Source organism: Aethalodelphis obliquidens, unplaced genomic scaffold, assembly GCF_003676395.1.
Source record: "Aethalodelphis obliquidens isolate GAN/ISIS:26980383/991018 unplaced genomic scaffold, ASM367639v1 scaffold43, whole genome shotgun sequence".
Lineage (NCBI taxonomy): Eukaryota > Metazoa > Chordata > Mammalia > Artiodactyla > Delphinidae > Aethalodelphis > Aethalodelphis obliquidens.
Window position 1 is genome coordinate 3,388,265 of NW_020837987.1, and position 12,355 is coordinate 3,400,619.

Consider the following 12,355-nt stretch of genomic DNA (forward strand, 5'->3'; position numbering starts at 1 on the left):
TGCGGCACGTGGTCTTCTCACTGCGGTGGCTTCTCTTGTTGTGGAGCACAGGCTCTCGGTGTGCGGGCTTCAGTAGTTGCGGCTCACAGGCTCTAGAGTGCAGGTTCTAGTTGTGGCGCACGGGCTTAGTTTCTCCACAGCATGTGGGATCTTCCCAGACCAGGGCTCGAACCTGTGTCCCCTGCGGGCGGACAGATTGGCAGGCAGATTCCTAACCACTACACCACCAGGAAAGCCCCTCACTGTGGTTTTGATTTGCATTTCCCTGATTATTTAGGGATATTGAGCATCTTTCCTTGTACCTGTTGGCCATCCGTATGTCTTCTTTGGAAAAAAGTCTATTCAGATCCTCAGATCCTCTGCCCATTTTTGAGTTGGATTATTTGGGGGTTTGTTTGTTTGTTGCTGTTGTTGTTGTATGAGTTCTTTATGTATTTTGGATATTAACCCCTTATCAGACAAATGACTTATAGATATTTTCTCTCATTAAGAGTCTTTTCATTTTGTTGGTGCTTTCCTTTGCTGTGCAGAAGCATTTTAGTTTGATGTAGTCCCACTGGTTTATTTTTGCTTTTGTTGCCTTTGCGTTTGGTGTCAAATCCAAAAAATCATCTCCAAGACCAGTGTCAAGGAGCTTATCACCTGTGTTTTCGTCTAGGAGTTTTATGGTTTCAGATCTTATATTCAAGTCTTTAATCCATTTTGAGTTTGCTTTTGTATATGGTGTAAGAAAGTGGTCCAGTTTCATTCTTCTGCACGTGGCTGTCCAGTTTTCCCAACACTGGGAATATATATTATTGACTCCTTTTTCATAATTTAATTGACCATATATGTGTGGGTTTATTTCTGGGCTGTCTATTCTGTTCCATTGATCTATGTGTCTGTTTTTATGCCAATACATACTATTTTCATTAGTATCTTTTGTCCATTTTAAAATTGGTTTTGTTTTCTTTATATTCAGTTTTGAGAGTTCTTTATGTATTCTGGATACATGTCCATCCAGATATATTATTTAAAAATATTTTCTCCTTTTCTGTGGTTTGCCCTTTACAGTATCTTTTGAAAAGCAGAAATTTAAAATTTTGATAAAATCTGATTTATCAGTTTTTTCTTTTATGATTTGTGTTTTGTCTTCACCCTCTTCCCAGATCTTTACCTGGCAAAGCCATGTTAGTTCTCAAGCACTTTCAAGTAGACGTTTTTTACATTTTGTGCCAGGAAGGTTGGTCAGAGGTATCTAGTTCACTGTTACTAGAGCAGAAGTCAAGAGATCAATTTCTATCAAATTATGTTCTATAAAATAATTTTTCTGAAGATTGAAATTTTCGGTTAAGTCTGGCATATTTTCTGAACAGTCACCTGAGTATATTTGTCTTATTCATGAAATGTTTAAAATTATACAGGTTTGTGTGAACGATGATCTGGTTGCAAAGAACTTCGCTTATTATGTATCACCCACGGAGAATAAAAACCTTGACTCTTTAGAGAAGCCAAGATTGAATATAAAGTCAGCATCCTTTTCCAGTAAACTCAATCCAGCACTTACTCTTTGGCCAATGTTTTTGCAAGGAGAAGATTCTCAAAGGATGGAAAGTGAGTGGATTTCACCAGTATGTTTCTCTTAAACTGTCTTATTTATAGGAATCTTAGCGTATTGATATAAATTGTTGTACAGACTTTTCCCCGTATGGAGGCAGAGACTTCGACTCTGAATTTAATATTTGAATTTTAATCCTGGTGAGTTTGTTACAAGTTTTGAGGTTCTAAAAGAGCTGCTGCCGTTTGTTTTTATGAGAACAGGATAAAAAACTATTGTCAATTTCTTATTAACATGGAGTTATATTTTCAGAAGTCCATATGTTCGTAATTTAAAGATATTATCAAAACAAGGTTTTGTTTACTGTTTTAGATACTTTAAAAAAGAGCCATTTATTAGCATGAAAATATGAGAAGATTCAGTCACGGACAATGGAAACAACTTCAAATGTTTCTCTCTATATCCACTTTTGTGTTTTGGGTTTTATTTCATGTTTTAACCCTGAAATGTATTCTTTCTGTCAGAGTCAAGTGGTTTAACTTTTCTGGCAAAGTCTCTCCAGCATCCGTGGCCCAAGGGTGTCGGTGACCTCGGGCCAACCTCTAGGATCCTGGGTGAGTTCTCTTTTGCTCCATTTCATAGGCAATGTAAAAGAACACTCTTAACTATCTAAAGATTGTAGGGGTTGTTTAGAAGGGCTGTGGTAATTCTCTCTCTTTTTCCCTTAATTTAGTGGAACCAATTTATGATGTAGATGCTGACAAAGGTAATTCGCCTTGCAGTCCATAGGATTTTACCATAACATAAAGAACATAACAGGCACTTGTTCATGTGTAGGACTGATTTATTCCAGCCCAGCCACAGGCCAGTGATTATTATTTGTCTTCAGAATACACATATGGATTTATGATTGATTTTTACTTTAAGCAATAGGATACATAGAAATAAGAAAGAGGTGGGGGCTTCCCTGGTGGCGCAGTGGTTAAGAATCTGCCTGACAATGCGGGGGACACAGGTTTGAGCCCTGGTCCGGGAAGATCCCACATACCACGGAACAACTAAGCCCGTGCGCCACAACTACTGAGCCTGCGCTCTAGAGCCCACGAGCCACAACTACTGAGCCTGTGCTCTAGAGCCCGTGAGCCACAACTACTGAAGCCTGTGCACCTAGAGCCCGTGCTCCACAACAAGAGAAGCCACCGCAGTGAGAAGCCCGCGCACCACAGTGAAGAGTAGCCCCCCCCCCCACAGCAACTAGAGAAAGCCCACGTGCAGCAACGACCCAACGCAGCTAGCAATAAATAAATAAATTTATAAAAAAAAATAAGAGGCATTTATGAAATCAGACATATCTAGTCTTTAATTCCATATCCCCAAAGTATTTAATGAATTGGATTTGTTGGGCAAGAGTGAAACATGCCAGCCACTCTGATGCATGGCTGACTCTCTGTGGTGATTCCTCTGTGATCACTCTTACATTGGGTGAATGTATACCTGTTGATATTTCAGATATATCCATTGTAAACCTCAAGTAAACTAAAGCTTTAGTCAACTAAAATATTCCATGCACCTTAAATTTTTTAAATTACCTTGGTAAGGTTGTTCATCATAGAAAAATACAGATAATTTAAAAAGCCTGTCACCTTTGATGTACCTACTTATTAAAATTTTACAGTTTGTTTTTCCAAAGTTTTCCAGATATGAGGGTGTTTCTTACAGAAATGGGATCCTACTATACCTACCTCTTTGTAGTGGTTTTTCACTTCTTTCTAGGTCAAATGCATCCAGTATAACCTCTCTGAGGTGAGACTCTGTCAGTCCACTCCCTCCTGTGTGGCACTGGGAGGCCTTATTCCCTCCTGCTGAGTTGGTCAGATGGGCTCTCCTTGTGCAGAGCTTGTGTGGTGGATGTTGGCCTATGTGGCCCCCACCCATATTCTGATGTGCCTCCTGTAGGGGTCCCAGATGGGAATTTCTGCTGAAAGGAGCCCATTACTAATGGGAATGTGTTAATTTCCATCTGTGTTTTTTCCATTTCCACAAGAGCAAGAAAAATACCAGGCCCTTAGATCGTGTTTAACCGCTGTACAGCTTTCCATTGTATAGACATATTATTTCCAGTAGCCCCAGATTGCTGGGCAATAATTGTTTCCTACTTTTCTTTATTACAATCAGTGTTGGAATGAACTCTGCATATCTTTGAAAAGGAAGAGGTTGATGGTAAACAAAAGAAAGCTAATGTGAGATGTGACTGGATTATCATGTAAGAAACAAAATTATTAGATGTTACTTATTCAAGCAAAGATTTCCTTTTTCTTGTTAATTATTGTGAGGCGCTATTTCAATTATATTTTTATTAAGTTTTGGTACTTCTCCTTGAAGTTGCCTTCTTTTTTTCAAAAATCAAAGTGTAGTACTTTTCAATACTTGGCTGAACAGTCAAATAGTATGGAAAAGCTATAATGAAAAGTAATTTTCTCTTGTCCAGCTTCTTCTCACCCAGGCCCCTCCCTAGACGTAAACCTTTTATTTTTTCTTAGCTATTTATCTTGGCAGTTACCTTTAAGTTTTAAAATATTTATGATTATTTTACTCTGCCCAGGCTTACGCATTCTAGACCTTGTCCTGACTTCTGCGGCAGGTTAGCTCTCGCACTCCCGTTCCACACATCTTCAGTCCTCAGATACTCAGGAAGCGCCTACTGTGTGTCAGGCACTGTTCTAGGATTCATCAGAAAAGGAGTCAAAATCTGTTTTCTCGGAGTTTACTTACATTTTCTCAATAAAACTTTTAATTTAAAATGATCACAAACTTCCAGAAAAGTTGGAGAGCATTACAGAGAACTTGATGTTATCCTAAACCATTTGAGAATAAGTTGCCGACTGGAACGCCCCAGCTCTCCCCAATACTTGAGTGTATTTTTCTTAGAAATAAGGGTACTCTCAAAAATATTCACAGTACAACCCATCTAAATCAGAAATTAACGGTGATACATTGTGATCATCTAACCCTCAGCTACCATTGAAATTTTGCCGGTTGTCCCACTATTTCCTTTGTGGGAGAAAGATGCAGCTCAGTACCACTTGGTGCGATTCCCGGTCTCCCTCGGTCTGCAGCAGTCATCAGTCTTTCCTGGATTTTCCTGACTGTGACACTTTTAAAGATTATGGACCAGTTATTTTGTAGAGTATCCTCAATTGTGGCAGATGATTTCCTGTTTCCAATTACATTGATTTTTGCTCTGATTTTTATTCCTTTTTCTGCTTACTTTACATTTAATTTGCTGTTCTCTTCTAGTTTCCCAAGGTGGAAACTTATATTATTAATTAAAAATTTTTCTTCTATTCTAATATAAACATTTAACGATATCAGTTGCTCTTTACTGCTTTTGCTGAATCCCACAGATTTTGATAAGTTGTATTTTTATTTTCATTTAGGTAAAAATGTTTTAAAATTTCTCTTGATTTCTTCTTGATCTCTATATTATTTAGAAGTGTGTCGTTTAATCTCCAAGTATTTGGGGATTTTCCAGCTATCCTTTTGTTATTAAGTTAGTTTAATTCCGTTCTGGTCTGAGAGCATACATTGTACAATTTCTGTTCTTTTAAGTTTATTTAGGTGTGTTTTATGTGGTCTGTCTTGGTGTAAGTTCCATTTGAGCTTGAGAAGAAGGTATAATCTGCTGTAGGATGAAGTAGTCTAGATATCAATTAAGACCAGTTGATAGGTGGTGCTATTGAATTCAAATGTACTCTTAACTGATTTTCTGCCTGCTGGATCTGTTCATTTTTGATAGAGGGGTGTTGATGTCTCCAACTGTAACAGTGTTCTCATCTATTTCTCCTTGCAATTCTATCAGTTTTTGCCTCACATATTTTGATGCTCTGTTGTTAAGCACATACACATTAAGGTCTGTAATGTCTTTTTGAAGAATTGGGTCCTTTATTATTTTATTTATTTATTTATTTGGTTGCGCTGGGTCTTAGTTGCAGCAGGCGGGCTCCTTAGTGGTGGCTCAAGGGCTCCTTAGTTGCGGCACAAGGGCTTCTTAGTTGCAGCAGGCGGGCTCCTTAGTTGTGGCTCAAGGGCTCCTTAGTTGTGGCACACAGGCTTAGTTGTGGCATGTGAACTTAGTTGCTGCATGGATGTGAGATCTAGTTCCCTGACCAGGGATCAAACCCCAGCCCCCCCTGCACTGGGGGCACAGAGTCTTAACCACTGCACCACCAGGGAGGTCCCTGGGTCCTTTATTATTATATACTGCTTCTATCCATAATTTTCCTTGTTCTGAAGTCTACTCTGTCTGAAATTAATACAGCTAGTTCAGCTTTTTTTTTAAGCTGTAAATTTTTTTATCGAGGTATAGTTAGTTGATGTACAATACATATAAGTTTCTAGTGTACAACATAGTGATTCACAAGTTTTAAAGTTTATACTCCATTTATAGTAATTATAAAATATTGGCTGTATTCCCTGTGCTGTACAACATATCCTTGTAGCTTATTTATTTTTTATGTAGTAGTTTGTACCTCTTAATACACTACCTTTTTTCTTGTACCCCCCCCACTTCCCTCTCACCACTGATAACCACTAGTTTGTTCTCTGTCTCTGTGAGTCTCTTTCTTTTTTGTTATGTTCACTAATTTTATTTTTTTAGATTCCACATATAAGTGATATAGTATTTGTCTTTCCCTGTCTAACTTATTTCACTAAGCATAAATCCATCCATGTTGCTGCAGATGGCAAATTTTCATTCTTTTTATGGCTGAGTAATATTCCATTGTGTGTATATGTGTGTGTGTGTGTGTGTGTGTGTGTGTGTATGTATGTACACACACACACACACACACACACACACATATACACCACACTTCCTTTATTCATCTATTTATGAACACTTAGGTTGCTTCCGTATCCTGACTGTTGTGAATAATGCTGCTGTGAACATTGGGGTGCATGTTTCTTTTCAACTGAGTGTTTTTGTTTTCTTTGGATATATACCCAGGAGTGGAATTGCTGGATCATATGGTAGTTCTATTTTTGGTTATATATATTAAAGACTGTTTGTTTCCTTTGCCTTAGGAGACAGATTCAAAAATGAAATATCGACTACTGTATTGTGCTATACAGTAGGACCTCATTGTTTATCTATTTTTTTGGGGGGGGGCATGCCACAAGGCTTGCAGGACCTTAGTTTCCTGACCAGGGATCAAACTCGTACCCCCTGCAGTGGAAGAGCAGAGTCCTAACCACTGGACTTCCAGGGAGTTCCCTGTTTATTTTATATATAGTAGTTTATATCTGCTGCTCCCAAACTCCTAATTTATCCCTCCCTCCCCCTTTCCCCTTTGGTAACAATAAGTTTGTTTTCTATGTCTGTCAGACTGTTTCTGTCTTGTAAATAAGTTCATTTATCATATTTGAGATTCCACATATAAGTGATATATGATATTTGTCTTTCTCTGCATGACTTCACTTAGTATGATAATCTCTAGGTCCATCCATGTTGCTACAAATGGCATTACTTCATTTTTTTTTATGGCTGAGTAGTATTCCATTGTATATATGTAGCCCATCTTCTTTATCCATTCATCTGTCAGTGGACATTCAGGTTGCTTCCATGTCTTGGCTATTGTAAATAATGCTGCTATGAACATTGGGGTGCATGTATCTTTTCGAATTAGGGTTTTCTCCAGATACACACCCAAGGGTAGGATTGCAGGATCATATGGTAACTCTGTTTTTAGTGTTTTAAGGAACCTCCATACTGTTCTCCATAGTGGTTGTACCAATTTACATTCCCGCCAACGGTGTAGGAGAATTCCCTTTTCTCCACACCCTCTCCAGCATTTATTGTTTCTGGACTTTTTAATGATGGCCATTCTGACAGGTGTGAGGTGATACCTCATTGTGCTTTTTTTTTTTTTTTGGCTGTGTTGGGTCTTTGTTGCTATGCGTGGGCTTTCTCTAGTTGTTTCAAGCAGGGGCTACTCTTTGTCCTGGTGCATGGGCTTCTCTTTGAGGTGGCTTCTCTTGTTGCGGAGCATGGGCTCTAGGTGCACAGGCTTCAGTAGTTGTGGCGCACGGGCTTAGTTGCTCCACGGCATGTGGGATCTTCCCGGACCAGGGATCACACCTGTGTGCCCTGCATTGGCAGGCGGATTCTTAACCACCGCACCACTAGGGAAGTCCCTCATTGTGCTTTTGATATGCATTTCTCTGATGATTAGTGATGTTGAGCATCTTTTCATGTGTCCGTTGGCCATCTGTATGTCTTCTTTGGAGAAAAGTCTCTTTAGGTCTTCTGCCCATTTTTTGTTTTTGTTTTTGTTTTTTTGCGATACGCGGGCCTCTCACTGTCGTGGCCTCTCCCGTTGCGGAGCACAGGCTCCGGACGCGCAGGCTCAGCGGCCATGGCTCACGGGCCCAGCCGCTCCGTGGCATGTGGGATCTTCCCGGACCGGGGCACGAACCTGTGTCCCCTGCATCGGCAGGTGGACTCTCAACCACTGCACCACCAGGGAAGCCCTGCCCAGTTTTTAATTGGTATGTTTGTTTTTTGATGTTGAATTGTATGAGCTGTTCCTATATTTTTGAAATTAAGCCCTTATCAGTCATGTTGTTTGCAAGTATTTTCTCCAGTCTGTAGGTTGTCTTTTGTTTTGTTGATGGTTTCCTTTGCTGTGCAGAAGCTTGTAAGTTTAATTAGGTCCCATTTGTTTACTTTTGCTTTTGTTTCCTTTGCCTTGGGAGACTGACCTAAGAAAACATTGCTAGGATTTATATCAATCTCTGTCTTTTATTTGGTATATTTAGACCAATACCGTTTAAGGTGATTATTGATTTAGTTGGATTAAAATCTGCCAAACTTGTTACTATTTTCTGTTCATTGCCTTTGTTTTTTGTTCTTGTCTTCCACTTTTTGTCATTTGTAGCTTTAATTTAGCATTTTATGTGATTCTGTTTTCTTTTTTAGCATATCAGTTTTACTTCTTTTTTCACTTTTCTGAATGGTTGCCTTAGATTTTGTAATATACATTTACAACCAATCCAAGTCCACTTTCAAATAACACTGTACCTCTTTACGGGTAATGTAGTACCTTATAATAACAAAGTATTCCTAATTCCTCCCTCCTGTCCATTGTATCGTTGTTATTCATTTCATGCATTCATAAGTGTACATAGGCGTGTGTGTAATTTATGTATATTTATATATTTCTATATGTATATGCATAAGTAATTAAATACAGTGTCACTATTATTTTGAACAAACTTATCTATTACATCTATTTTCAAAAAACAATTTTTAATTTGCCTTCATTTATTCCTTCTCTAATGTGCATATCCTCAAGCTCAAATATTCTTTCCACAGATGAGTCCAGTCTACTAATAAGCCCATCAAAGGCATTCTTCATTTCTGTTAGTGTTTTTGATCTCTAGCGTTTCTCCTTGATTCTTCTTAGAATTTCCACGTCTCTGTTTATATTACCCATCTGTTCTTGCATATTGTTTACTTTTTCTTTAGAGCCCTTGGCATATTAATCATAGTTGTACTAAATTTCTGGTGTAATAATTTCAGCAACCCTGCTGTGTCTGACTCTGGTTCTGATTTGCCCTATGTCTTCAAACTGTCACCTGTTTTGCTTTTCGGTATGCCTTGTAATTTATTTTTTTGTTTAAAACCAGACATGATATACTGGGTGAAAAGTAGGCCTTTAAAGATAGGGTTGTAAGATGTAGAGGGAGGGTAAGCGGTCTATAATGCTACGATTAGATCTCCATCTTTGGGAGCCTGTGCCCCTGGGCTGTGACCTTCACATGTGCTTTTCAGTCCTCCACCTCTCCTGCTTTGGGGGGGACAGGATGGCTGGAGGGGGTAGAGAGATAGAGTGGGGTATTTCCCCTCCCCCAAGGCGATTAATCTCTGGTAAAGCCCCAGTAGTTTAGGCTCTGGTTAGTTTCTCCTGAGGCCCAGCCTTGTTGAGAACAGAATGTGCTGACATATTTCAAATTGGTTAATTTTCCCCTCCCTTACTGGCAGCCCCAAGGGGATTTTTATATGATCTTCACTGTGAGAACCTGGTAGAGTTCCAGTAGGTAAGATTCACAGAAGTGCTGGGGGCCTCCTGGAATTGTTAACTTACTTTCCCACCCTGAGCCTCCAGGAAGTGGTCAATTACAGTTCAGATTTTTCCTGCTCCAGTGCAGGTTCCTGTGGAGATTTCTGCTCACATCAGTTGCGATTCTCTGTCTCCTGCGTCTGTCTCTCCAGTTGTGGGGGAAGAGGTTTGCCCTGCAACCTCATTTTTTAGGTCAGATCTAATAAGAGTTGTTATTTTTCGGTTGGATTAGCTTTTTACTTATTGTTATGATGGAGTGGTGAATTCCAAACTCCTTACATGCTGGAATCAAAACTGGAAGTTAAATTGAGTTTTGAAATGTAAGATTTAAAAGGGAGTTTGGAATTCACCACTCCATCATAACAATAAGTAAAAAGCTAATCCAACCGAAAAATAACTCTTATCATATAATAACAATAACAACAAATAACAATAATCAAATATAAGATTACAGCATTTATTTCTTCATGGAGATTCTAATTGCTTTTCTTTTTCCTGCTTGTATTATCTATCTTTATTGACTCCTTAAGTTGTTCCAGGTATTATATATCTGTATGACTTGAATCTTTTTTTTTTGTGGTACGCAGACCTCTCACTGTTGTGGCCTCTCCCGTTGCGGAGCGCAGGCTCAGCGGCCGTGGCTCACGGGCCCAGCCGCTCCGCGGCATGTGGGATCTTCCCAGACCGGGGCACAAACCCATGTCCCCTGCATCGGCAGGTGGACTCTCAACCACTGTGCCACCAGGGAAGCCCTGACTTGAATCTTTTAAAATTTATTAAACGTGTATTATGACCCAGAATATGGTCTCACTTGGAAAAGGCTGTGTGTGTACTTGAAAAGAATGTATGTTCTGCTGTTGTTGGGGAGAGCATTACATAAAGGTCAGTTACGTCATGTTGGTTGATAGTGTTGTTCAGGTCTTCTCCGTCTTTATTAATTTTTTTTTTTGTCAACCCATCTATCAACTACTGAAGGACGGATGTTGATATCTCCAACTTTGCAATTGTTTTATTTTTGTCTCCTTTCAATTCTATCAGTTTCTGTTTCATGTATTTCGAGGCTGTTACTTAGGTACGTGAAAGTTTAGAACTTTTATGTCCTCTTGATGAATTGATCTGCGTCATTATTAAATGACCCTTTTATCTCAGATAATATTCTTTGATCTGAAGTCTGCTTTGTCTCAGCTGGGGCTGTCATCTGAAATACATATAGTGGCCTTTCCACGTGGTTGCTTGGGCTTCCTCACAACGTGACGGCTGGGCTTCAGAAGTGAGCATCACAGAGAGCAAGTCCTAAGTATGTGACGTTTTTGTGATCTAGCTTTGGAAGTCACAAAACACCCCTTCCATGTTTACAAGCCCACCCAGGCAGTCGGGAAAGGAGTATGAGCCCATCTCTCCGTGGCAGAAGTGTGAAAATCACATTGTAAGAATAACATGTGTTGGGAGTCATGTTGTGACCTTTGCAAAATAGATTCTGCCAAGTTGGGAAAATAAATTATGGTTAATTTTTAGCCATTAAAGGAATTTATAAAACATTTTTTAATAATAAGGTTGAAACAAGATTTTTAAATTTAATCCCCTCAAGTAAAGTATAACACAAAATCCTATTCCATAACAATTTTATGTATTAAGGTTTTACAATAGTACTTTTTTTTAGTATAATCCTTTTTTTTTTTTAAGTTTTTTTTTGGGGGGCGTGCTGTGTTGTTGGGTCTTTGTTGTTCTGCGCGGGCTTTTTCTAGTTGTGGTGAGCGGGGGCTACTCCTGGTTGCGGTGAGTGGGCTTCTCATTGCAGTGGCTTCTCGTTGCAGAGCATGGGCTCTATGCACCCAGGCTTCAGGAGTTGTGGCTCGTGGGCTCTGGAGCGCAGACTCAGTAGTTGTGGCGCATGGGCTTAGTTGCTCCGCAGCATGTGGGATCTTCCCGGATCAGGGCTCGAACCCGTGTCCCCTGCATTGGCAGGTGGATTCTTAACCGCTGCGCCACCAGGGAAGCCCTAGTATAATCCTTTTTGTCCTATTTTCTATTTATTAATAACGCTTTCTAAGATAATTTTTATTACTATTTGTATTTTGCAGATACAGCTATAAAGTATAATACGGATTCATTGCGAGATTCACCCAAAAAAAAATCAGAAAAGAAACAACAGTGCGTCTCCTTAAAAGATGTAAATAAGGTGGTCTTTTTAAATGTTCATTAAATACAAAGTTCATATAATGTTCATTTTAGAATATTCTCCTTTAAAATCTACTAGGAACCAAAAATATGGCTATGATAGTTTGATTCATGAAAAAATATAAGTTTACATGTTTGCTCTCTTTCAAAAGAACAGGGTAACTCCAGCTCCTCCCTTGTCAAGTCCTTGTTCTTTTTGTTGTTGTTGTTGTTTAACTTTAGTAGCTTAACACAAAAAAACTTTGTTTTGCAGTCATACAATATGCGTTCTTGAAGCTGGGGGGGATGCTCTGCTCCGTATAATCCTTACTCAAGGACCTGGGTTCATCACCTAGAACATCATAATCGTAGTGGCGGGGGATAAAGGGAAAAGAGAATTGTGAACCTGCTATAAAGTCCTCCTACCCAGAAGTGACACATGTCACTTCTGATTATGTATCATTGGTTAAAGCAAGTCATATGATCATGTAACTGCAAAGGGTCATAAAAGTACATTCCTGCTGATTAGCCAGAAGGAGAA

The 12,355-nt window shown here is 39.2% G+C and overlaps 1 protein-coding gene across 1 annotated transcript in view; it reads left to right on the top strand.

Annotated features, from left to right (window-relative positions):
- Positions 1-12,355, top strand: part of TDRD12 (tudor domain containing 12) — an 81,586-nt gene that overhangs the window by 27,625 nt on the left and 41,606 nt on the right. The window contains exons 7-9 of the mRNA XM_027079323.1: positions 1,404-1,593; positions 2,062-2,151; positions 11,739-11,836. Of these exons, the coding sequence (XP_026935124.1) occupies positions 1,404-1,593; positions 2,062-2,151; positions 11,739-11,836 (378 nt within the window). The remainder of the gene's footprint in view (positions 1-1,403; positions 1,594-2,061; positions 2,152-11,738; positions 11,837-12,355) is intronic.